Here is a 26,465-nt window from a genome sequence, read left to right as displayed (position 1 = left end):
TTTACATTGGGAGATAAACTTCCATTTTAAATTCATTTCTAGTCATTTGAGAAAAGAATTTGTAACAAGCGTGGCTTTGTAATTGTGACAAATGACATTCTAGAATGAATTATGTTTGAAGATAACTGGTGATCCCTCTGTTTTCTTCAGACTTAAACTCATTAGTTTTCCTTACAGATAATAGTCCCTTTATCCAATAAATAACTAAATAAACCAACATGCTCTCTTTTTAAGTATTTATAGGCCATTTGTGTTTTCATGTAGATTTTAATGAACTACCAGTAAATACTGACAATTACATTGATGTTTATTGAAACAAATAAAAAATAGATGGAGTTGGAAATGTTTCATTATTTTAAAAAAAAAATCAAACATAGATTTTATATGATGAAGCATTTGGATCTCTGCTCTCCATCTCTAAGAATGCAGCTTTTAGGAAATCTGAGGTTTTGATAATCTAATGTTACCTCATTGATAACTACCAATGTTAAAGTAGAAAATAATGTTTTAGAGTGTCGAGGATATTTTCTTCCTCATTAACTTTTATTATACCTCAGTCTGTGTAAAAATCCTGTGTTTGATAAGTGTCATAGATGAATACTATTACCTTTCACCTTTTCTTTGAGCAGAGGAGGAACCCGTTTTCACTAGACAAGACAGCAGTCGCAGTGAAAAGGAAGCCACACCAGTGGTGCATGAAACAGAACCAGAATCAGGGTCTCAACCTCGGCCGGCTGTATTATCTGGCTATTTCAAACAGTTTCAGAAGTCTTTACCTCCACGATTCCAGCGGCAGCAGGTAATGATAAAAATATTTTGTCATGTATGTGTGATTGAAATGGTTTATTTTGCAATAGTCTGGGAAATTAGACATAAAACTTATAATACGTAAAGCACACAAAGTTTCCTTGAAATTATTTTTCCTTATAAATAAAAGTTAACATGGGTTTTACCTTGACCTTCTGTGTCATTCCTTTTGATCTTCTGCCTCATTTATAGACACCATCTTCCATTTCTAGGAGATAGATTATACAGTGCTTGAGTATAAGGTAAAATGTTACAGTTCATCTTTCAGTTTTTTGTCTTGCCAACTCTAACTGTTAAATACCTTTTGAACTCTTACTTTTCCTTCAAGGATTCAAAACAGGCCATTATTTTGTGATATGATTGATTATATTAATTTGTCATATGGAACTAAAATCTCAAGATACAGGATCTTACTTTTTCAGGAACAGATGAAACAGCAGCAGTGGCAGCAGCAGCAACAGCAAGGTGTACTTCCACAGACTGTTCCTTCACAACCGTCCAGTAGTACTGTCCCTCCTCCACCACACAGACCTCTTTATCAGCCTATGCAGCCTCATCCTCAGCATTTGGCTTCTATGGGTTTTGATCCAAGGTGGCTCATGATGCAGTCCTACATGGATCCTCGAATGATGTCAGGAAGACCTGCTATGGATATTCCACCCATTCATCCTGGTCAGTTGAATTTGCATTTATAGTTTTACAGGTTCAAAATTTTTTTTTCCCTGCTTTTAGTTTCAGTTCCTTTGAGAGTTGTAATCTAGGAAAAACTTAAACCTCCAGATTTTTAATCAAAATGATGTAACTTTCAGCATTGAGTAATTAAATATCTGACACTCATATTACTTATGTGGCAAGAACAAAATACTAGTTCATTTCTGTTTTGTAAGTATTATTTAAAACTTCAGATGGAAATAATTATGTCTTATTAACAGTATCTGTTATTGGCTACATTATTCTTCTTTAAAGTGTTTTCAGCATTTGAATTTTGTCCATATGTTATATATATTCCTTTTCAAGTTCCTCTTCCATCGTTTACCAGCCTAACACTTGAATTTCCTTTTAGATTAAGGGAAAAAAAAGTGAATTAGCAGTCTTTTATGGAATCCATCAGAATAAATCAAGATAATCTATTACCAAAATGTTACAGAGGAAAATTCAGGGATGATAAGCTGATCACAAATCATGTTTTGATTTTTACATTTATACTGTTATTTGGAAATTTAAGTGGCATATTTTGTAGAATATTGACCAACTAAGGTAGGTTAATGGAATTTAGGAAAGAATTTTCTCTGAAAGTTATGGTATAATTTTCATGATGTTTGTATTGACATCCAGAGTCACAATACTTGGTGTGTGATTTTTATATGCATAATATTTTCTTTTTTTTGAAGTAAAACAGGCTGCTATTGTGATTTTGCTTATTTTGCTTCCTCAGTTCTTAAATGCAATTTTTATTTAACAGCAGTAATAAAATTTCATTCACAGAACAACCCTTACATGATTTCCACCAATCTTTTACTGAGGAAAAAAATGCTTTTAATATGGAGAATTCCACGTAACAATTAATAACCTGTATTCTATGTCTATCATGGTTTTGTTTCGTTCATTTTTCAAAATCCTCATTTCACCTTTTTCTGAACTTTTGTTACAGGAATGATTCCTCCTAAACCATTAATGAGAAGAGACCAGATGGAAGGGTCACCGAACAGTTCTGAGTCATTTGAGCATATAGCTCGATCTGCAAGAGATCACGCAATTTCCCTTTCTGAGCCTCGTATGCTGTGGGGGTCAGATCCCTATCCTCATGCTGAGCCTCAACAAGCAACTACTCCCAAAGCAACAGAAGAGCCTGAGGATGTGAGGTAATAAATTATTTCAATTTAATAGACGATGCAGAATATTTTGGTAAAAGGAAAACTGTGTAGTGTTTCTGCAGATCATTCCAATTTAGAACTGAAGCATAAATCTGGTTTCCTTCTATTTAATTTAGCATGCTATGCTTACTCTTTGGACATATTCTCTGTATTCATTAGGGCATTTTGTAACCTGGTTCTGTACTCAATTGTATGCTGTAATTTAGTATTAGATGTTGAAATTGGTAGGTTCTTTTTTGAGATAGGAACTTGCTCTGTTACTCAGGCTGGAGTGCGGTGGTATGATCTTGGCTCACTGCAGCCTTCACCTCCCAGGCTCAAGTGATCGGCTTACCTCAGCTTCCTGAGTAGCTGGGACTACATGCGTTCACCACCACACCCTGCTAATCTTTGTGGGGTTTTTTTGTTTTGTTTTTGTTTCTTTTTTGTTTTTGAGACAGAGTCTTGCTCTGTCTCCCAGGCTGGAGTGCAGAGGCGCAATCTCGGCTCACTGCAAGCTCTGCCTCCCGGGTTCATGCCATTCTCCTGCCTCAGCCTCCCGAGTAGCTGGGACTACAGGCACCTGCCACCACGCCTGGCTAAATTTTTGTATTTTTAGTAGAGACGGGGTTTCACCGTGTTAGCCAGGATGGTCTCGATCTCCTGACCTCGGGATAATCTTTGTAATTTTTATAGAGATGGGGTTTTGCCATGTTGCCCAGGCTGGTCTTGAACTCCTGGGCTCAAGCAGTCTGACTGCCTTGACCTCCCAAAGTGCTGGGATTATAGACGAGAGCCATCATGTGCAGCCACTTGGGATGTCTTTATTGTAGAGTAGGTGTGAAGAAATTTAAGTGTATCTACAATGCTTATGTAATATAGCTAGATGTAATTTTTCCATTAGTGAAATGTTTCTTTTTAACAGTATTTTAGGGAACATTTTTAAGGCCAAGATAAGGAGAAACACAATAATACAAAGTTAACTTTGAAATGGCACACAATTGGTGATGACTGTAATAATTTATAGCCATACAGTTGGAACTTCCTGCCCTTTTATGGGGTATATTTTTTTGGTAATGTTTTATAATTATTTGTAATTAATTGGGACAGATGAGCTTACTCAAGTGTGCTCTTTCATTCTAGGTGGAAATTACTGGTCTTGATGGATTAGAAATTCACATTAGCATGGTCTTAACTTTGTTTTTCCTTAAGGAATAAACTTCATTTATTTATTTCTATTTTTTATTTTTATTTTTTGAGAAGCGTCTCGCTCTGTCAGCCAGGCTGGAGTGCAGTGATGCAATCACAGCTCACTACAGCCTTGACTTCCCAGGCTCAGGTGATCCTCCCACCTCAGCCTCCTGAGTAGCTGGACTACAGGCATGCAGTACCATACCTGGCTAATTTTTGTATTTTTTGTAGAGACAGGGTTTTTTCATGTTGCCCTGGCTGGTCTCAAACTCCTGGGGCCCAAGTGATCCTCCTGCCTCCCAGAGTGCAAGGATTACAGGTGTGAGCCACCGCTTCAGGCCCTTTTTTTTTTTTTTGAAATGGAGTTTTGCCCTTGTTGCCCAGGCTGGAGTGCAATGGTGCCATCTCAGCTCACCGCAACCTCCGCCTCCCTGGTTCAAGCGATTCTCCTGCCTCAGCCTCCCTAGTAGCTGGGATTACAGGCATGTGCCACCACGCCTAGCTGATTTTGTATTTTTAGTAGAGACGGGGTTTCTCCATGTTGGTCAGGCTGGTCTCAAACTCCCCAGCTCAGGTGATCTGCCCTCCTCGGCCTCCCAAAGTGAGGATTGGGATTACAGGCGTGAGCCACTGCACCCGGCCCTATTTATTTTTAATTGTGGCAGAAACCACTTAGAACAGTAGATATATCCTCTTAACAAAAATTTAATCATATGGTACCATGTAGTTAACTGTAAGCACAGTGTTATACAGCAAATCTCCAGAACTTTTTTTATCTTGCATGACTGAAACTTTATACCTATTTCCTATTTTTACCATTACCTATATTTCCTCTATTTACCTTTACCTGTATTTCCTATATTATACCTATACCTATATTTCCTATTTCCCCCTACTCCTAGCCCCTGGCAGCCACCATTATGGTTTCTGCTTTGATGAGGTTGATTACTTCATGTTCCTCATGTAAGATATTTGTGCTGACTGACTGACTGACTTCACTTAAGCATAATGTCCTCAGGGTTTATCCATGTTGTAGCATATGACACTATTTCCTTCTTTCTTATCCCTGAATAATAATCTGTTGTATGTGTATACCACATTTTCTTTATCCATTCAGCTATTGGATATTTAGGCTGTTTCCACCTCTTGGCTATTGTGAGTAATTCTCCTCTAAACTTTTTATATAGCAAGAGAAAGATTCTCATTATGGTTAAGAGTCATTGCTTTCTGTTTTTGAGGGATTATTTTGCTATATACTTACACATGGGAAAGATTGCTTTGTTGATTATACCTTTGAATTCTTACCATCATAGGTCTGAAGCTGCGTTGGACCAGGAACAGATTACTGCTGCTTATTCTGTAGAACATAATCAATTAGAGGCTCATCCAAAGGCAGACTTTGTCAGAGAAGCAAGTGAGGCAGAAGTACAGAAGTTTCTAAGCAGATCTGTGGAAGATGTTAGACCTCACCATACTGATGCAAATAATCAATCTGCTTGTTTTGAAGCACCTGATCAAAAGACCTTATCTGCTCCTCAAGAGGAGCGGATTTCAGCTGTAGAAAGTCAGCCTTCCCGGAAAAGAAGTGTTTCCCATGGATCTAACCATATGCAAAAACCAGACGAGCAGAGAAGTGAACCATCTGCAGGCATTCCTAAAGTAACCAGCAGATGCATTGATTCAAAAGAACCAACAGAAAGGTCAGAGGAGAAACCAAAAAAGGAAGGCTTTATACGATCTTCTGAAGGACCAAAACCTGAAAAAGTATATAAATCTAAATCAGAAACTCGTTGGGGCCCACGACCAAGCTCCAACAGAAGGGAAGAAGGGAATGATAGACCTGTGAGAAGATCAGGTCCCATTAAAAAACCCGTACTTAGAGATATGAAAGAGGAACGGGAACAGAGGAAGGAGAAAGAAGGAGAAAAGACCGAAAAGGTCACTGAAAAAGTAGTTGTAAAGCCTGAAAAGACGGAAAAGAAGGATCTTCCTCCTCCCCCACCACCACCTCAGCCACCAGCACCAATTCAGCCACAGTCAGTTCCACCACCAATTCAACCAGAAGCAGAGAAATTTCCTTCAACAGAAACTGCAACTTTGGCTCAAAAACCATCTCAGGATACTGAGAAGTCTCCGGAACCTGTGAGTACTGTTCAGGTAGAGCCTACAGTTAAGACTGTAAACCAACAGACTATGGCAGCACCAATAGTCAAAGAAGAAAAACAACCTGAGAAAGTCATCAGCAAAGACCTTGTTATAGAGAGGCCTCGACCAGATTCAAGACCAGCAGTTAAAAAAGAATCAACTTTGCCTCCCAGGACCTACTGGAAGGAAGCTAGAGATAGAGATTGGTTTCCAGATCAGGGATACAGAGGTCGAGGCCGAGGTGAATATTACTCCAGAGGACGAAGCTATAGAGGTTCTTATGGAGGGCGTGGCAGGGGTGGTAGGGGACACACTCGAGATTATCCTCAGTATAGAGACAATAAGCCAAGAGCAGAGCATATACCCTCAGGGCCTCTCAGACAGCGAGAAGAAAGTGAAACACGGAGTGAGAGCTCTGATTTTGAAGTTGTCCCCAAAAGAAGACGACAGCGGGGTTCAGAGACTGACACAGACAGTGAAATTCATGAAAGTGCAAGTGACAAGGACAGTTTAAGTAAAGGCAAACTTCCCAAAAGAGAGGAACGGCCTGAAAACAAAAAACCTGTAAAGCCTCAATCTTCTTTCAAGCCTGATAATCACGTTCGAATAGATAATAGACTGCTAGAAAAGCCTTACGTAAGGGATGACGATAAAGCTAAACCAGGTTTTCTTCCTAAAGGAGAGCCTACAAGGAGAGGCAGAGGGGGAACATTCAGGCGTGGTGGAAGGGATCCTGGAGGCCGTCCATCACGCCCTTCCACTTTACGAAGACCAGCTTATCGGGACAATCAGTGGAACCCAAGGCAGTCAGAAGTTCCTAAACCAGAAGATGGAGAGCCGCCAAGAAGACATGAGCAGTTTATTCCTATAGCAGCAGATAAACGACCTCCAAAATTTGAGCGAAAATTTGACCCAGCTAGAGAAAGGCCTCGAAGGCAGCGTCCTACCCGACCACCAAGGCAAGACAAGCCACCTCGATTTAGACGGCTGAGAGAGAGGGAGGCTGCTTCAAAATCAAATGAGGTGGTAGCAGTGCCCACAAATGGCACAGTTAATAGTGTGGCTCAAGAACCAGTTAATACTCTTGGGGATATTTCGGGGAATAAGACACCAGATTTATCTAATCAGAACTCTTCAGATCAGGCAAATGAAGAATGGGAAACAGCTTCTGAAAGCAGTGATTTCAATGAGAGGCGAGAGAGGGATGAAAAAAAAAATGCTGACTTGAATGCACAAACAGTTGTAAAGGTTGGAGAGAATGTTTTACCTCCAAAGAGGGAAATTGCAAAGAGAAGTTTTTCTAGTCAGAGACCAGTAGATCGTCAGAATCGACGTGGCAACAATGGTCCACCCAAATCGGGAAGGAATTTCTCAGGTCCTAGAAATGAAAGGAGAAGTGGCCCACCATCAAAAAGTGGGAAGAGAGGGTGAGTACTTTGTTTTAAATATAGTTGCTTTTGCACCTTTAAAGAAGCTAAAAGTAGAGTTCTTGGTTGAATTATGCAAAGAGCCAGTCTAGATAAAGGACCAAAAAACATTGTTCTTCCCAAATGCTTTATTCTCTGTTCTCAAAGTGTAAGGGTGCTTAAGGAAGAGAGGTTAAGGTGTCTTAGGAGTCTTTGCCTGCTATGTTACATTTTCCAGAAGAGTCCTCTTGGAAACTTGTAGCTTTGGGAAAATGTACGCATCTAGGGAGGGACATGTACTGTGTCCTTATTTGGTAAGTTATCTTATCTGATGAGTAGCCCTCCCTTCTTTCTCAGTTTCTTCTAATAAACCTCTAATGCTACACAGTTGTCCTCTGAGATTTAAATTAATGTTATAACCATATACTTTGTCACTTTAGAGAGAGGCCCAGAAAACAAATCCCTGTTCTACTACCAATAACATAATTGCCATGGCAATGGATTTTTTTAAAAAATAATTTTTCTCAAGTAAGCTAAACTTGGCCTGTTTTTTGTTGTTGTTGAGATGGAGTCTCGCCTTGTCACCCAGGCTGGAGTGCAGTGGCATGATCTTGGCTCACTGCAAGCTCCACCTCCAGGGTTCATGCCATTCTCCTGCCTCAGCCTCCCGAGTAGCTGGGTCTACAGGCGCCCGCCACCACACCTGGCTAATTTTTTGTATTTTTAGTAGAGATGGGTTTCACTGTGTTAGCCAGGATGGTCTCAATATCCTGACCTTGTGATCCGCCCACCTCGGCCTCCCAAAGTGCTGAGATTACAGGTGTGAGCCACCGCGCCTGTCGCTTGGCCTGTTTTTTTAAGTATTCAGATGTTGGGCCAGGTGCAGTGGCTCACACCTGTAATCCCAGCACTTTGGGAGGCCAAGGTGGGCAGATCACGAGGTCAGGATATCAAGACCATCCTGACTAACACAGTGAAACCCCGTCCTCTACTGAAAATACAAAAAATTAGCCAGGTGTGGTGGCAGGCATCACTGGGAGATGGAGCTTGCAGTGAGCCGAGATCGTGCCACTGCATTCCAGCCTGGGCCACAGAGTGAGACTCCGTCTCAAAAAAAAAAAAAAGATGTTGGTTATAGTAAGCTACTATGGATTTATTTAGTGTTAGAAAGCATTATAAAGTAGCAGTTAAGATTCAGAATGCCTAGGTTCAAATCTCGGCTCTAGTACTTTCTAGTTGCTTCCCCTTTGCTTCCTCACCAGTAAAATGGGGAGAAAATAATAGCACTTAATGTGTGAAGATACTAAGATGATACTTGTGATGCACTTAATACCTGGTATATAGTAAGTAATCATTATTATGTATGCCCTGCTTTTAGAGCAATTGCCAGGTTTGCAGCCTGAGCTGATAAGAATTTAAGAATTTATTTGGACTGTATGGTATTAATCTGAGTTCCTTAGTTTTACATACTTAGCACTTCAGGTTACTATACTCGTAAGGTATATTTGTCTATTTTCTGTTGATATAACTAAATACCTAAGACTTGGTAATTTATAAAGAAAAGAAATGTATTTCTTGCAAATCTGTTGGCTGCAAAGTCCCAAGGTTGAGGGGGCGACATCTCATGAGGGCCTTCTTGTTGGTAGAGACTCTGCAGATTCCCAAGACAGCATGCGTATCACATGGTGAGGGGGCTCACAAGAGATGGCACAACTGGCTTTTATAACAGACCCATTCATGATAACTAACCAACTCCCTTGATAACCCATTCATTAACCTGTTAAGGATCAATCCATTCAGAAGGGCAGAGCCCTGATGACATAATCACCTCCCAAAGTTCTCACCTCTCACCCCTGCAGCATTGCCATTAGGGACCAAGTTTCCAACACATGAACTTTTTTTTTTTTTTTTTTTTTTTTTTTTTTATTGAGGGCACGGGTGAGGGATGGAGTCTCACTCTCTCACCCAAGCTGGAGTGCAGTGGCGCAATCTCTGCTCACTGCAACCTCCACCCCGCTAGGTTCAAGCATTTCTCCTGGCTCAGCCTCTCTAGTAGCTGGGATTACAGGCGTAACGCTACCATGCCCGGCTAATTTTTGTATTTTTAGAAGAGACAGGGTTTCGCCATGTTTGCCAAGTTGGTCTCGAACTCCTGCTGGGATTACAGGCGTGAGCCACGGCACGTGGCCCAACACGTGAACTTTTGAGGGATACGTTCAAATCACAGCATTAGAGAAAGTCTTTTTGCTGTTCCAGATAATTTAGAAAAAGGAAATTTTTACTTGGAATTTGAACATTCCCTTAAAATTCCAACAGAATCAGGATAACCAAAATAAACAGAATAGTTTATTTCCTGTAACCAAACTATTAGAATTTTAAGTAACAATACTCAGGGAAAATTTTAATAAGATTTTTGTGCCATGTAAATCTCAACTATGTAGCAAGATTTTTGTGCCATGTAGATAGATAACAACAACTTTGAACCTGTAGAAATGGCAGTGACGATTATAATTAAATGTTTTTTATAAGAGCACCATATAGAAGAAATGAACTCATTCTTAAAATGTTTCAGGTATGGCCAGGGACCTGGTAAGCTTTTATCTTGAGTAATACTATAGGCTAAGGTGCAAATGAATTAGTAAACCCATTTCCCGTGATCATTTTCACTTGGAAATTTAAAAAAGTCAACCTGAAATTATTCTTTTAGGAAATAAGAACTGTTAAGAACTGTAGGGGATACATTTGGTTTGTGAAGTGAATTATTTCCATATTAAGGTTTTTAAAATAATTATATCAATGTGTAAATCTGATTACATTTTTTTAATGTACATAGTTGTAAATATAGAATGTTTTTTAAAAATTTTTGTTTTCATATGCTGCCCACTTTTAGAGAGCATCCATTTGTGAATACTTTGAACTTGCTTGGATCACAGAAATTTTCTGCTACAAACAGCATTAATTAGCTCATTTATAATATGATAGACAAATAGACTCTAAGAACTTCTGGTATAATTAGAATTCTAGAATTTAATTGCTGGAAAGAACTCTAGGGAGCTAGTTTACTTTCTTGGGAAACCTGGTTTCAGTAAGGTTGTACTGAACAAAAGTCACTAATGCTTGTTTGGTTACAGTTAGAGTTTTCTATCCCAACAGTGTTTCATCTTAGAATGAACTTCAGAAACTGCCAATAACAGCATTTTTCTTTTGTTTGGATAGGTGGAAATAGTTATTTCTCAAGTTATTTTTTTATAGGCCATTTGATGACCAGCCTGCAGGCACAACTGGGGTTGACCTCGTCAATGGCAGCTCTGCACACCATCAGGAAGGAGTACCTAATGGTACAGGACAAAAGAACTCCAAAGATTCTACTGGGAAAAAAAGAGAAGACCCCAAACCAGGTCCTAAAAAACCAAAAGAGAAAGTGGATGCTCTATCACAGTTTGATCTCAACAATTATGCAAGTATGTCTTAGGTTTCTTTCATTTTATTTATCTATTTGTTTGTTTATTTATTTGTTACATTTTAAAATGTAGATGCCACAATTCAAGAAGTTTTCCAAGAAGGGAAGATTTGGACATTCGAGGTATACATAGTGGCTGATTATGAAACACTAACTGATTGAACTTAAACTAAAATAACTCCAGCTTTTAGTGTAGCCTTGAATGCTTAATAAAATTTTTGTTAAAAATAATCCAACAGCATTGCACTGTTCTTCCAAAAAAGAGGAAGAAAATTCAGTAACCACTTTATTTGCCAGATTTGAGAAAGCACAGAAATTTGATTCTTAGTTAGTTATATTGGTATAGATGTATTATTAAAAACAAAAGGAACTAAATGTTAAACTCAATAATTATGTCCTTGGTAAAACTGATGTCTAAGATATGGCAAATACAGAATAAATAATAGGACGAGAGGCAGTGTCACTGTGGAAAAATAGGAAACCATGAAGTAATAGAGGATCAAATATGAAGGATAATACAAGCAACAAGAAAATATTAGATGAAGAAAAAACAGACAAGGAATATCTGCGTCTAGACATTTGTACATGTAAAATGTACTATTTGCCATTCATTTGGATGAAACTGGAAATACTGAATAAAGTTGAGAGATTTACTAAGTTAAGACCAGATAGCTCAATAGTAGTAATAATAGTAGTAATAGGAAAGTTGGGTTAGTTGCAGTTATCCTAGTATAAGAGATATAGATGAGGTTTTTCTTTCATCTGCCTAATGGTTATTTGTACATATTAAGCCCTGATTTGAGCACAGTTCATGGACATTATTTTTTGACCAGTGGTTCTCAAAGTGTGGTCCCCACATCATCAGCATTACCTGGAAATTTGTGAGCAATGCAAATTCTTCATTTGTTTGTTTTGAGACAGAGTCTTACTCTGTTGCCCAGGCTGGTGTGCAGTGATGCAATCTCGGCTCACTGCAACGTCTGCATCCCAGACTTCAAGCGATTCCCCAGCCTCACCTTCCCGAGTAGTTGGGACTACAAGCATGAGGCACCATGCCCAGCTAATTTTTTTTTTTTATTATTTTTATTTTTATTTTTTGTAGAAATGGGTTTTTGCCATGTTGTCCAGGCTGGTCTCGAACTCCTGAGCTTAAGCCATCCACCCGCCTCAGCCTCCCAAAGTGCTGGGATTACGGGCATGAGCCACCACGCCCAGCCATAATATTGCTATATTAAGACATAATAGGCCCAGGGCAGTGGCTCAGGCCTGTCATCCCAGCACTTTGGGAGGCTGAGGTGGGCGGATCACCTGAGGTCGGGAGTTTGAGACCAGCCTGACCAACATGGAGAAACCTCGCCTCTAAAAATACAAAATTAGCCAGGCATGGTGGTGCATGCCTGTAAAAACAAAACAAAACAAAACAAAAAAGACAGTAAAAACAGATAAAAACTATATATATTTCTGAAGTGGTGATAGAAATTAAGCCATTCATTTCAACTCATTAAAGTTATCTTTAAGAGTTAGTCATCTTTAGTTCTTTTTCCTGGTAACATTGTTTTTAAGTAATATCTGTAACCTAAAATGTTAAAAAGAAGAGGACATTGGAAACTAAAAAATAGTGTTCAAATTTTCCATAAATGCTACATGTGGTTGGGTGAACTAAGGAAGTTGAAATAATAAGATAGGCTTTACACACACACATTTTAGTGTAAGTGAAAAACTGAGATAAAATTAGAATTATGATGAGGTCTTTCCATCAGTCTGAAGTAATGTGTGCATGACATCCTTTGAAATGTTTGACTCAGACCTTTCATTGAAATGAGAATATGCTTCATTTTACAGAGTTAATGATTTTTAAAAGGATTTTAAAAACAAGTAGAAGTGTCTTATAAATCAGAATCAACTGGGTTTTTTTCTTTTGAAATCAAGTTTCCCATTTTTTTTGGTTTTTTTTTTCTCTTTTTTTTGAGACAGAGTCTTGCTCTGTCCCCCAGGCTGGAATGCAGTGGCGTAATCTCAGCTCACTGCAACATCTGCCTCCCCGGTTCAAGTGATTCTCCTGCCTCAGCCTCCTTAATAGTTAGGATTACAGGCACATGCCACCATGCCCAGCTAATTTTTTGTATTTTTAGTAGAGACTTTAGTAGAGGGTTTTGCCATGTTGACCAGGCTGCTCTCAAACTCCTGACTTCAAGTAATCCGTCCACCTTGGCCTCCCAAAGTGCCGGGATTAAAGGCATGAGCCACCGTGCCTGGCTGAAATCAAGTTTCTATTAGAAAAATGGAATAATAGTAATGTCTCACCCTGTGACCCAAGCTGGAGTACAGTGGCGTGATCTCGGCTCACTGCAACCTCTGCCTCCCAGGTTCAAGCGATTCTCCTACCTCAACCTTCTGAAAGGTGGGACTACAGGCGCGTACCACTATTCCCAGCTAATTTTTTGTATTTTTACTAGAGAAAGGGTTTTTTACCATGTTGGCCAGGCTAGTCGCAAACTCCTGACCTCATGTTATCCGCCTTCCTCGGCCTCCCAAAGTGCTGGGATTACAGGTGTGAACCACCATGCCCAGCCAGTTTCTAAGGAGTGAAAGCCAGTATTCATTTTTCATTTCATCTCTCAGAATATGTTAATGCTAAATTTTAACTATTTTAGAAGAAATGTTTGTAGATAGTTTCTCTGTGACCACTTCCTTGATCATACCTATGTTGCCATACCTAACAAGTATCACCTTCCCTTGTTGCTGTACCTAACAAGTTATCACCACCCTGAATTGAATACTTATCATTTCCAAGAAAAATATTTTTATTGTATATGTAATTTCCAATTAAAACATATTGTATATTGTTTGAAAATTAAATAATTTCTTTAAATTGCTTCACTCTTTCTTGATACTTATTGTTCAGACATTATACCTGTAATAAAAAATTACATCACCTGTAGTAATTTAATTTTTCTTGGAAATATTATTTGATGGATTTATATTTCACATACTGACTGGGATATAGGGTAATTTTAAGATAGCCAAAATAATTGGTTAGTTGGAAAATAAGTTGAAAAATGATCTTGAGTTGTTCATCACCTAGATGATTCTGGTATGTGTTCACCTATGCCATCTTACATTCACACACAGCTTACACGTTTATTTTAATTAATTAACTTATTCATTTCTTTATTTATTGAGACAGGGTCTTGCTCTCCCATGCTGGAGTGCAGTGGCTTGATCTCAGCTTGTTGCAGTCTCAACCTCCCCAACTGAAGTGATTCTCCTACCTCAGCCTGCCAAGTACCTGGGACCACAGGCGTGCGCCAGCTAATTTTTGCGTTTTTTGTAGAGACAGGGTTTCACTGTGTTGCCCATAACATGTATTTTTAACAACTCCACACTGTAGACAAGGGTCTGCATAAAACAGAGACATTAAGAGTCATAAGACCAGCTAGGCTGGTCATCTTACCTTAAACAAATCAGTTTATTTCATTTTTTAAAACATTATTTATTTATTTATATGTTTGTTTTTAAAGTAGAGACAGGATCTCCCCGTGTTGCCCAGGCTGGTGTGAAACTGTTGGCCTCAAATGATCCTCCCACTTCGGCCTCCCATAATGCTGATACTACAGGCATGTGCCACAGCACTAAGCCAATTTATTTCATTTTTTGAAAAGGAGAAATAATAGTAACAGCCACCTCTTAGAATGGTTAGATGCAAATGAGGTAGAATGCTTTGCAGATCTTTTAAAGCACTATACAGATCTGAGGCTAAGAGATCGAGGTTAGGTCATAGGATAATTTTGATTTTTTTTCTTTTTTAAGGCATTACTTCTATATTACTTAAGGAAAAGAAAAAAGACTATATCATTCAAAACAGGTATTTTTAGGATTTTTTGGACAGAGTCGCACTCTGTCTTCCAGGCTGGAATGCAGTGGCACGGTCTCGGCTCATTGCAACTTCCACCTCCCAGGTTCAAGTGATTCTTGTGCTTCAGCCTCCCGAGTATCTGGGACTACAGGTGTGTACCACCACACACATCTAATTTTTGTATTTTTAGTAGAGACAGAGTTTTGCCATGTTGGCCAGGCTGGTCTCAAACTTCTGGCCTCAAGCAGGATGCCCATCTTGGCCTCCAAAAGTGCTGGGATTACAGACGTGAGCCACTGCGCCTGGCCAGTTTTAGGATTTTTATTTTTAAGTGTATGAAATCTTTTCAAATCTTTACAATGAATGGCCATGCGATAGGGTGAGAAATAGGTTATACACTATAAGTTATAGGAACTAGGCCTTTGGCTAGTTTTTTTTTTTTTTTAAAGTACTACTATACTAAACATTTTTATTAATTTTCATTTGAAAAACAGAAAATATCTTAAATCCTTTCCCACACCCACAGGTGTTGTTATAATTGATGATCATCCTGAAGTAACAGTAATTGAAGATCCCCAGTCAAATCTGAATGATGATGGTTTTACTGAAGTGGTATCCAAAAAACAACAAAAACGTTTACAGGATGAAGAACGCCGAAAGAAGGAAGAACAAGTCATACAGGTTTAAATCTTTTTTCAACTTGTTGCTAGTTATCTAGATTTCTTGCCCAAAGTGTATCAGCAAAGGTTCAAGGTTTTTATCTACTTGGCAAGGCTGTATTCATTATTCAAGTGTTAAGAGTGACATCATCTTCCCAACTTTTAATCATTTTGACCGGAATCAAAGGAAATTTTAAATAAAATATAAGGACTGTAGCTCCTTATATTTTGACTTACAGCAAAGACCATCTTTTTTTTATTTTTAATACTGTAAGTTCTAGGGTACATGTGTACAACATGCAGGTTTGTTACATATGTATACATGTGCTATGTTGGTGTGCTGCACCCATTAACTCGTCGTTTACACTGCGTATTTCTCCTAATGCTATCCCTCCGCCCTCCCCCCATCCCACAACAGGCCCAGGTGTGTGATGTTCCCCGCCCTGTGTCCAAGTGTTCTCGTTGTTCAGTTCCCACCTATGAGTGAGAACATGAGGTGTTTGGTTTTCTGTCCTTGCGATAGTTTGCTCAGAATGATGGTTTCCAGCTTCATCCATGTCCCTATAAAGGACATGAACTCATCCTTTTTTATGGCTGCATGGTATTCCATGGTGTATATGTGCCACATTTTCTTAATCTAGTCTATCATTGATGGACATTTGGGTTGGTTCCAAGTCTTTGCTATTGTGAATAGTGCCGCAGTAAACATGTGTGCATGTGTCTTTTTAGCAGCATTATTTATAATCCTTTGGGTATATACCCAGTAATGGGATCACTGGGGCAAATGGTATGTCTAGTTCTAGATCCTTGAGGAATCACCACACTGTCTTCCACAATGCTTGAACTAGTTTACACTCCCACCAGCAGTGTAAAAGTGTTCCTATTTCTCCACATCCTCTCCAGCACCTGTTGTTTCCTGACTTTTTAATGATCGCCATTCTAACTGGTGTGAGATGGTATCTCATTGTGGTTTTGATTTGCATTTCTCTCACCAGTGATGATGATCATTTTTTCACGTGTCTGTTGGCTGCATATATGTCTTCTTTTGAAAAGTGTCTGTTCATATCCTTTACCCACTTTTTGATGGGGTTGTTTGATTTTTTCTTGTAAATTTAAGTTCGTTGTAGGTTCTGGATATTAGCCCTTTGTCAGATGAGTAGATTGCAAAAATTTTCTCCCATTCTGTAGGTTGCCTGTTCACTCTGATGGTAGTTTCTTTTGCTGTGCAGAAGCTCTTTAGTTTAATTAGATCCCATTTGTCTGTTTTGGCTTTTGTTGCCATTGCTTTTGATATTTTGGTCATGAAGTCCTTTCCCATGCCTATATCCTGAATGGTATTGCCTAGGTTTTCTTCTAGGGTTTTTATGGTTTTAGGTCTAACGTTTAAGTCTTTAATCCATCTTGAATTAATTTTTGTATAAGGTGTAAGGAAGGGATCCAGTTTCAGCTTTCTACATATGGCTAGCCAGTTTTCCCAGCACCATTTATTAAATAGGGAATCCTTTCCCATTTCTTGTTTTTGTCAGGTTTGCCAAAGATCAGATGGTTGTAGATGGGTGGTGTTATTTCTGAGGCCTCTGTTCTGTTCCATTGGTCTGTATCTCTGTTTTGGTACCAGTATCATGCTGTTTTGGTTACTGTAGCCTTGTAGTGTAGTTTGAAGTCAGGTAGTGTGATGCCTCCAGCCTTGTTCTTTTTGTTTAGGATTGTCTTGGCAATGCAGGCTCTTTTTTGGTTCCATATGAACTTTAAAGTAGTTTTTTCCAATTCTGTGAAGAAAGTCATTGGTAGCTTGATGGAGATGGCATTGAATCTATAAATTACTTTGGGCAGTATGGCCATTTTCACGATATTCATTCTTCCTATCCATGAGCATGGAATGTTCTTCCATTTGTTTGTGTCCTCTTTTATTTTGTTGAGCAGTGGTTTGTAGTTCTTCTTGAAGAGGTCCTTCACATCCCTTGTAAGTTGGATTCCTAAGTATTTTATTCTCTTTGAAGCAATTGTGAATGGGAGTTCACTCATTATTTGGCTGTCTGTCTGTCTGTTATTGGTGTATAGGAATACTTGTGATTTTTGCACATTGATTTTATATTCTGAGACTTTGCTGAAGTTGCTTGTCAGCTTAAGGAGATTTTGGGCTGAGACAATGGGGTTTTCTAAATATACAATCATGTCATCTGCAAACAGGGACAATTTGACTTCCTCTTTTCCTAATTGAATATCCTTTATTTCTTTCTCTTCCCTGATTGCCCTAGCCAGAACTTCCAATATTGTGTTGAATAGGAGTGTTGAGAGAGGGCATCCCTGTCTTGTGCCAGTTTTCAAAGAGAATGCTTCCAGTTTTTGCCCATTCAGTATGATACTGGCTGTGGGTTTGTCATAAGTAGTTCTTATTATTTTGAGATACATCCCATCAGTACCTAATTTATTGAGAGTTTTTAGCATGAAGGGTTGTTGAATTTTGTCAAAGGCCTTTTCTGCATCTATTGAGATAATCATGTGGTTTTTGTCTTTGGTTCTGTTTATATGCTGGATTACATTTATTGATTTGCGTATATTGAACCAGCCTTGCATCCCAGGGATGAAGCCCACTTGATCATGGTGGATAAGCTTTTTGATGTGCTGCTGGATTCGGTTTGCCAGTATTTTATTGAGGATTTTTGCATCAATGTTCATCAAGGATATTGGTCTAAAGTTCTCTTTTTTGGTTGTGTCTCTGCCTGGCTTTGGTATCAGGATGATGCTGGCCTCATAAAATGAGTTAGGGAGGATTCCCTCTTTTTCTATTGATTGGAATAGTTTCAGAAGGAATGGTACCAGTTCCTCCTTGTACCTCTGGTAGAATTTGGCTGTGAATCCATCTGGTCCTGGACTCTTTTTGGTTGGTAAGCTGTTGATTACTGCCACAATTTCAGATCCTTTTATTGGTCTATTCAGAGATTCAACTTCTTCCTGGTTTAGTCTTGGGAGGGTGTATGTGTCGAGGAATTTATCCATTTCTTCTAGATTTTCTAGTTTATTTGCGTAGAGGTGTTCGTAGTATTCTCTGATGGTAGTTTGTATTTCTGTGGCATTGGTGGTGATATCCCCTTTATCATTTTTTATTGCGTCTATTTGATTCTTCTCTCTTTTCTTCTTTTTTAGTCTTGCTGGCGGTCTATCAATTTTGTTGATCCTTTCAAAAAACCAGCTCCTGGATTCATTAATCTTTTGAAGGGTTTTTTCCGTCTCTATTTCTTTCAGTTCTGCTCTGATTTTAGTTATTTCTTGCCTTCTGCTAGCTTTTGAATGTGTTTGCTCTTGCTTTTCTAGTTCTTTTAATTGTGATGTTAGGGTGTCAATTGTGCATCTTTCCTGCTTTCTCTTGTGGGCATTTATTGCTATAAATTTCCCTCTATACACTGCTTTGAATGTGTCCGAGAGATTCCGGTATGTTGTGTCTTTGTTCTCATTGGTTTCAAAGAACATCTTTATTTCTGCCTTCATTTCATTATGTACCCAGTAGTCATTCAGGAGCAGGTTGTTCAGTTTCCATGTAGTTGAGCGGTTTTGAGTGAGTTTCTTAATCCTGAGTTCTAATTTGATTGCACTCTGGTCTGAGAGACAGTTTGTTGTGATTTCTGTTCTTTTACATTTGCTGAGGAGTGCTTACTTCCAACTATTTGGTCAGTTTTGGAATAAATGTGATGTGATAGTGAGAAGAATGTATATTCTGTTGATTTGGGGTGGAAAGTTCTGTAGATGTCTATTAGGTCTGCTTGGTGCAGGGCTGAGTTCAAGTCCTGGATATCCTTGTTAACCTTCTGTCTTGTTGATCTGTCTAATATTGACAATGGGGTGTTAAAGTCTCCCATTAGTATTGTGTGGGAGTCTAAGTCTCTTTGTAGGTCTCTAAGGACTTGCTTAAATGAATCTGGGTGCTCCTGTATTGGGTGCATATATATTTGAATAGTTAGCTCTTGTTGAATTGATCCCTTTACCATTATGTAATGGCCTTCTTTGTCTCTTTTTATCTTTGTTGGTTTAAAGTCTATTTTATCAGAGACTAGGTTTGCAACCCCCGCTTTTTTTGTTTTCCATTTGCTTAGTAGATCTTCCTCCATCCCGTTGTTTTGAGCCTATCTCTGTCTCTGCACGTGAGATGGGTCTCCTGAATACAGCACATTGATGAGTCTTGACTCTTTATCCAATTTGCCAGTCTGTGTCTTTTAATTGGGGCATTTAGCCCATTTATATTTAAGGTTAATATTGTTATGTGTGAATTTGATCCTGTCATAATGATGTTAGCTGGTTGTTTTGCCCGTTAGTTGATGCAGTTTCTTCCTAGCATCGATGGTCTTTACAATTTGGCATGTTTTTGCAGTGACTAGTATTGGTTGTTCCTTTCCATGTTTAGTCTCAGGAGCTCTTGTAAGGCAGGCCTGATGTTGACAAAATCTCTCAGCATTTGCTCGTCTGTAAAGGATTTTATTTCTCCTTCACTTATGAAGCTTAGTTTGGCTGCATATGAAATTCTGGGTTGAAAATTCTTTTCTTTAAGAATGTTGAGTATTGGCCCCCACTCTCTTCTGGCTTATAGAGTTTCTCCCGAGAGATCTGCTGTTAGTCTGATGGGCTTCCCTTTGTGGGTAACCCAACCTTTCTCTCTGGCTGCCCTTAACATTTTTTCCTTCATTTCAACCTTGATGAATCTGACAGTTATGTGTCTTGGGGTTACTCTTCTCGAGGAGTATCTTTGTGGTGTTCTCTGTATTTCCTGAATTTGAATGTTAGCCTGCCTTGCTAGGTTGGGGAAGTTCTCCTGGATAGTATCCACAAGAATGTTTTCCAACTTGGTTCCATTCTCCCCGTCATTTTCAGGTACACCAATCAAACATAGATTTGGTCTTTTCACATAGTCCCATATTTCTTGGAGGCTTTGTTCGTTTCTTTTTACTCTTTTTTCTCTAAACTTCTCGCTTCATTTCATTTATTTGATCTTCAGTCACTGATACACTTTCTTCCACTTGATCAAATCGACTACTGAAGCTTGGGCATGTGTCGTGTAGCTCTCGTGCTATGGTTGTCAGCTCCATCAGGTCATTTAAGGTCTTCTCTACACTGTTTATTCTAGTTAGCCATTCGTCTAATCTTTTTTCAAGGTTTTTAGCTTCCTTGCAATGGGTTCGAACGTCCTCCTTTAGCTCAAAGAAGTTTGTTATTGCCAACCTTCTGAAGCCTACTTCTGTCAACTTGTCAGTCATTCTCTGTCCAGCTTTGTTCCGTTGCTGGCAAGGAGCTGTGATCATTTGGAGTAGAAGAGGCGCTCTGGTTTTTAGAATTTTCAGCTTTTCTGCTCTGGTTTCTCCCCAGCTTTGTGGTTTTATTTACCTTTGGTCTTTGATGATGGTGACCTACAGATGGGGTTTTGGTGTGGATGTCCTTTTTGTTGATGTTAATGCTATTCCTTTCTGTTTGTTAGTTTTCCTTCTAACAGCCAGGTCCCTCAGCTGCAGGTCTGTTGGAATTTGCTGGAGGTCCACTGCCTGGGTATCACCAGCAGAGGCTGCAGAACAGCAAATATTGCTGCCTGATCCTTCCTCTGGAAGCTTCATCTCAGAGGGGCATCTGTCTGTTTGAGGTGTCAGTTGGCCCCTACTGGGAGATGTCTCCCAGTTAGGCTACACAGGGCCAGAGACCCACTTGAGGAGGCAGTCTCTCTGTTTTCAGAGCTGGGAGAACCACTGCCCTCTTCAGAGCGGTCAGACAGGGGCTTTTAAGTTTGCAGAAGTTTCTGCTGCCTTTTGTTCAGCTATGCCCTGCCCCCAGAGGTGGAGTCTACAGAGGCAGGCAGGCCTCATTGAACTGCGGTGGGCTCCCCCCAGTTCAAGCTTCCCGGTTGCTTTGTTTACCTACTCAAGCCTCAGCAATGGTGGACGCCACTCCCCCAGCCAGGCTGCCACCTCGCAGTTCGATCTCGGACTGCTGCGCTAGCAGTGAGCAAGGCTCTATGGGCGTGGGACCCGCCAAGCCAGGCGCAGGATATAATCTCCTGGTGTGCCGTTTGCTAAGACCGTTGGAAAAGTTCAGTATTAGGGCGGGAGTCCCGATTTTCCAGGTACAGTCTGTCATGACTTCCCTTGGCTAGGAAAGGGAAATCCCCCCACCCCTTGTGCTTCTTGGGTGAGGCAATGCCCTACCCTGCTTCGGCTCACCCTCCGTGAGCTGCACCCACTGTCCAACCAGTCCCGGTGAGATGAACCAGGTACCTCATTTGGAAATGCAGAAATCACCCGTCTTCTGCGTCGATCACACTGGGAGCTGCAGACTGGAGCTGTTCCTATTCGGCCGTCTTGGAATGGCAACCGCTACTTCCTCAAGACCATCTTTACTTTAACAACATACTGTATGCTAGGGACACCTTATTTGCCCCAAGGCAAAGTTGAGTTGATTTTAAATTATCTTGGAAAGCTAATGAACACAAATGTCACGAACCAGTAGATTTTGGATTCCTGGCCTACAAAAGTATCTATTGTAATTTATATTAGTTCATTTAAATACGCAGAATGAATCAAGATAAATTATTCGTTTAATTGCCTATAACGTTTGGAACCAAATTTTCAGAAGTCATTTATTTAGAAAGGTAAAATAGTTGTGCATCTACCCTATATCATAACATACCAGCCACACTGCCCAAATTAATGTCTGTGGCAAATATATGAGTTAAGACTGTAAGTAGCATTTTGTTAGCTCAGGTAGGTTTTGCTGCAAAATGAATTTACTGCAAAATTTCTTAGTTCTTGAATTTCAGAATTGTGTACCTGTATGTCAAGAATGTACAATACCTATTTGTCTTTTGTCTCAATATCATTTTGGCTTCTCATCATTCAAAATCTTATTAGCAACCCTGACATTTTGTAGTTTGAGTACCTATTTTGAAAAGTAAAGGAGCCAAGTTAATGGGAGTTAGTTAAAAGTTGCATTTATGAACTGTTGCTTTCAGCTGCATTATTGACAAAAATGGTCCCTGTTAATTTTTTAAGGTCTGGAACAAAAAGAATGCAAACGAAAAAGGAAGAAGCCAGACTTCTAAGCTTCCTCCAAGATTTGCCAAAAAACAGGCTACAGGGATCCAGCAAGCACAGTCTTCAGCCTCAGTTCCACCTCTAGCTTCGGCTCCACTTCCACCTTCAACCTCAGCTTCAGTTCCAGCCTCAACCTCAGCTCCACTTCCAGCAACCTTAACTCCAGTTCCAGCCTCAACCTCAGCTCCAGTTCCGGCCTCAACTTTAGCTCCAATTCTGGCCTCAACCTCAGCTGCAGTTCCAGCCTCACCCTTAGCTCCAGTTTCAACCTCAGCCTCAGTCTCAAGTTCAGTTCCAGCCTCTACTTCAGCTGCAGCTATAACCTCTTCTTCAGCTCCAGCCTCAGCCCCAGCTCCAACCCCCATCCTTGCCTCAGTTTCAACCCCAGCTTCTGTCCCCATTCTTGCCTCAGCCTCAATTCCCATTCTTGCTTCAGCCCTAGCACCAACTTCAGCTCCAACGCCAGCCGCAGCAGCCTCTTCCCCAGCTGCCCCAGTCATCACAGCACCAACTGTCCCAGCTTCAGCCCCAGCCCCAGCCCCCACCCCAGTCTCAGCCCCAAATCCTGCCCCACCTCCCCTAGCCCAGACTCAGGCACAGACCCACAAACCAGTCCAGAATCCACTACAGACTACATCTCAGTCTTCAAAACAGCCACCACCATCAATTAGGCTGCCTTCAGCTCAAACACCTAATGGCACAGATTATGTAGCCTCAGGAAAATCCATCCAGACCCCACAGTCACATGGCACTCTGACAGCTGAATTATGGGATAACAAGGTGGCCCCACCAGCTGTGCTGAATGATATCTCTAAGAAATGTAAGTTGCAAAAGAGAAGTGAGGGGTGGGGAATGGCATGGGAATACTGAGGTTTCTTTTGAATTTTATTTTTATACTCTTTAAGTGTTTTCTAGCCATCTCATTTTTTATTGTAGGAAAAAGTAATAGTAATCCTCTCAACTTTAAAATTTTTGTTTTAAGCATGTTTAACAAGCATATTATATTTTATGGAAATAATTTTGTGTTGATGAGAAAATAATAGGCAATATTTGGGGGGGACTTGTACATGCATACCTCATTTGATTACACTTTGTGGACACTGCATTTTTAAAAATTAAAAGTTCATGGTAACTGTGTCAAGCAAGTCTTCTGGTGTCATTTTTCCAACAGCATGTGCTCATTTCATGTTCTGTGTCACATTTTGGTCATTCTTGCAATATGTCAAATTTTTCATCATTTATCTGTTATGGTGGTCAGTTATCTTTGATATTGTAATTGTCTCGGGGTACCATGAACACCCAAATAAGATAGTGAACTTAATTGATAAATGTTTTGTGTGTTCTGACTACTCCATTGACCAGCCGTTCCCTGATCTCTACCTCTCCTGGACCTCCCTATTCTTTAAGAACACAACAATGTTGAAATTAGGCCGATTAATAACTCTCTGGTGGCCTCTAAGTGTTCAAGTGGATGGAAGAGTCATGTACGTCTCACTTTAAATCAAAAGCTGGAAATGACTAAGCTTATTGAAGAAGGCATGGTAAAAGCCAAGATAGGTCAAAAGTTAAGTGCTACTTCAGTAATCAACACTAATGATAAGAAAGTAAAACAATCTTATTGCTGATACAAAGTTATAGTGGTCTGGATAGCAGGTCAATCCAGACATAACATTCCCTTAACCCAAAGCCTAATCCGAAGCAAGGCCTCTATCTCTGTTCAGTTCTGTGGTGCCTGAGAGAGGTGAGGAAGCTGCCAAAGAAAAGTTTGAACCTAGCAGAGGTTGGTTCAGGAAGTTTAAGGAAAGCAGCCACCTCTATCACATTAAAGTGCAAGGTAAAGCAGCAAGTTATCCAGAAGATCCAAAACTGAGATAATGGATGAAGGGGGCTACATTAAATAATAAATTTTTCACGTAGACGAAACAGCCTTCTGTTGGAAGGAGATGCCATCTAGGCCTTTCATGGCTAGAGAGAAGTCAATGCCTGACTTAAAAGGACAGGCTGACTCTCTTGTTAGGGGCTAATGTATCTGATGACTTAAAGCTGAAGCCCCTGCTCATTTACCATGTTTGAAATCCTAGAGCCCTTAAAAATTATGCTAAATCTATTCTGCCTGTACTCTAGAAATGGAACAATCAAGCCTAGATGACATCACATCTGTTTACAAAATGGCATACCAACTTTTTTTTTTTTTTTGAGACAGAGCTTCACTTTTGTCACCTAGGCTGGAGTGCAGTGGCTCAATCTCAGCTCACTGCAACCTCTGCCTCCCAGATTCAAGCAATTCCCCTGCCTCAGCCTCCTGAGTATCTGGGACTACAGGCATACGTCACCATGCCTGGCTAATTTTGTATTTTTCGTAGAGACGGGGTTTTGCCATGTTGGCCAGGCTGGTCTCGAACCCCTGACTTCAGGTGATCACCTGCCTCGGCCTCCCAAAGTGCTGGGATTACAGGTGTGAGCCACCATGCCCGGGCCCGTACCTATTATTTTTATTCCCACTGTTGAGACCTACTGCTCAGGGGGAAAAATGCTCAAAAGCTTTCCTTCAAAATATAAGCTTGTTGACAGGGCACCTAGTCACCCTAGAGTTGTGATGAAGATATACAGGAAGATTTATGTTGTTTTCATGCCTTCCAACATGGCATCCATTCTGCAGCCCATGGATCAAGGAGTATTTTGACTTTCAAGTCTTGTTATTTAAGAAATACATTTTCTAAGGCTACAGCCTCCATAGACAGTGATTCTTCTGATGGATCTGGGCAAAGAAATTTGAAAACCATGTGGAAAGGATTTACCATTTAGACTCCTTTAAGAACATTAGTGATTCATGGAAGGATGTCAGAATATCAACATTAACAGGGGTTTGTAAGAAGTTGATTATAACCCTCATGGATGACTTGGAGGAATTCAAGACATCAGTGGAGGAAATAACTCTGACACAAAGAAAGTTGTTTCTTGTGATGGAATCTCCTGGTGAAGATGCTGTGAACATTGTTGAAATGACAGCAAAGGATCTAGAATATTACATAAACTTAGTTGATTAAACAATGGGATTTGAGACTATTGACTCCAGTTTTGAAAGAAGTTCTACTGTATGGGTAAACAGTATCACATGCTACAGAGGATTCATGAAAGGAATAGTCAGTTGATGTTACAAACTTCGTTGTTGTCTTATTTTAAGTAACTGCCACAGCCATGCTAGCTTTCAGCAAACGCCATCCTAGTTAGTTAGCAGCCATCAACATCTCCACTGGCAAGATTCCACCAGCAAAATACGATTCAAAGGCTAAGATGATGATTAGCTTCCTTTTTAGCGGTAGTTTTTTTAAAATTAAAAAGTATGCATCTTTTTTAAGACATGATGCTATTACATATTAGACTGTAGTATAATGTAAACATAACTTTTGATATGCACTTGGAAACCAAAAAATTAGTGTGACTTGCTTTATTGCAATACTTGCTTGATTGCAGTGGTCTGGAACTGAACCCACAATGTTTCTGGGGTATGCCTGTATGTTGATACATAATAATCTTTGTAAGTCTGATTTGAAAAGTGATTGTTTTATTGCCTGGCTAGTAATAGCTAGACAGTAGGAGATTAAGGAAAGGGTTAAATGGGTTAGAGATTATTAGACTCTAAATCCTAATCATGTTTCTTATGGCTTCTTCTTTCCAGTAGGTCCCATTAGTCCACCACAGCCACCCTCAGTTAGTGCATGGAATAAGCCCTTAACATCGTTTGGATCAGCTACTTCATCAGAGGTAAGAATAGGCTTTTAACAGCATTGGTGTGCTGGGTTTTCCCTAATACTTCAGTGTGGCCGGGTGTGGTGGCTTACACCTTTAATCCTAGCATGGTGGGAGGATTGCTTGAGTCCAGGAGTTCGAGACCAGCCTGGGCAACATAGTGAGACCCGCCTGGGCAATGTAGGAAGACCCTGTCTCTACATACAGAACAAAAAATAGCCAGTTGTGGTGGCATGTGCTTGTAGTCTCAGCTACTCTGGAGCTGAGGTTG

The 26,465-nt window shown here is 39.9% G+C and overlaps 1 protein-coding gene across 20 annotated transcripts in view; it reads left to right on the top strand.

The window, feature by feature from the left end:
* The window catches only part of PRRC2C (proline rich coiled-coil 2C), a 108,123-nt gene that overhangs the window by 49,448 nt on the left and 32,210 nt on the right, over positions 1-26,465 (top strand). For 19 of the 20 annotated variants that reach the window (XM_054525490.2, XM_024245684.3, XM_024245692.3 and 16 more), the window contains 8 exons: positions 630-799; positions 1,230-1,479; positions 2,459-2,669; positions 5,165-7,423; positions 10,655-10,863; positions 15,245-15,399; positions 22,403-23,264; positions 26,124-26,209. In XM_054525490.2, coding sequence (XP_054381465.1) covers positions 630-799; positions 1,230-1,479; positions 2,459-2,669; positions 5,165-7,423; positions 10,655-10,863; positions 15,245-15,399; positions 22,403-23,264; positions 26,124-26,209 — 4,202 coding nt within the window. The remainder of the gene's footprint in view (positions 1-629; positions 800-1,229; positions 1,480-2,458; positions 2,670-5,164; positions 7,424-10,654; positions 10,864-15,244; positions 15,400-22,402; positions 23,265-26,123; positions 26,210-26,465) is intronic. The other variant, XM_054525470.2, reaches the window with a different exon arrangement.

The sequence above is a fragment of the Pongo abelii genome, chromosome 1 (genome assembly GCF_028885655.2).
Source record: "Pongo abelii isolate AG06213 chromosome 1, NHGRI_mPonAbe1-v2.0_pri, whole genome shotgun sequence".
Taxonomy (NCBI): Eukaryota; Metazoa; Chordata; class Mammalia; order Primates; family Hominidae; genus Pongo; species Pongo abelii.
The sequence above is the reverse complement of the archived record's forward strand: the minus strand, read 5'-3'. Positions and strand labels throughout refer to the sequence as shown.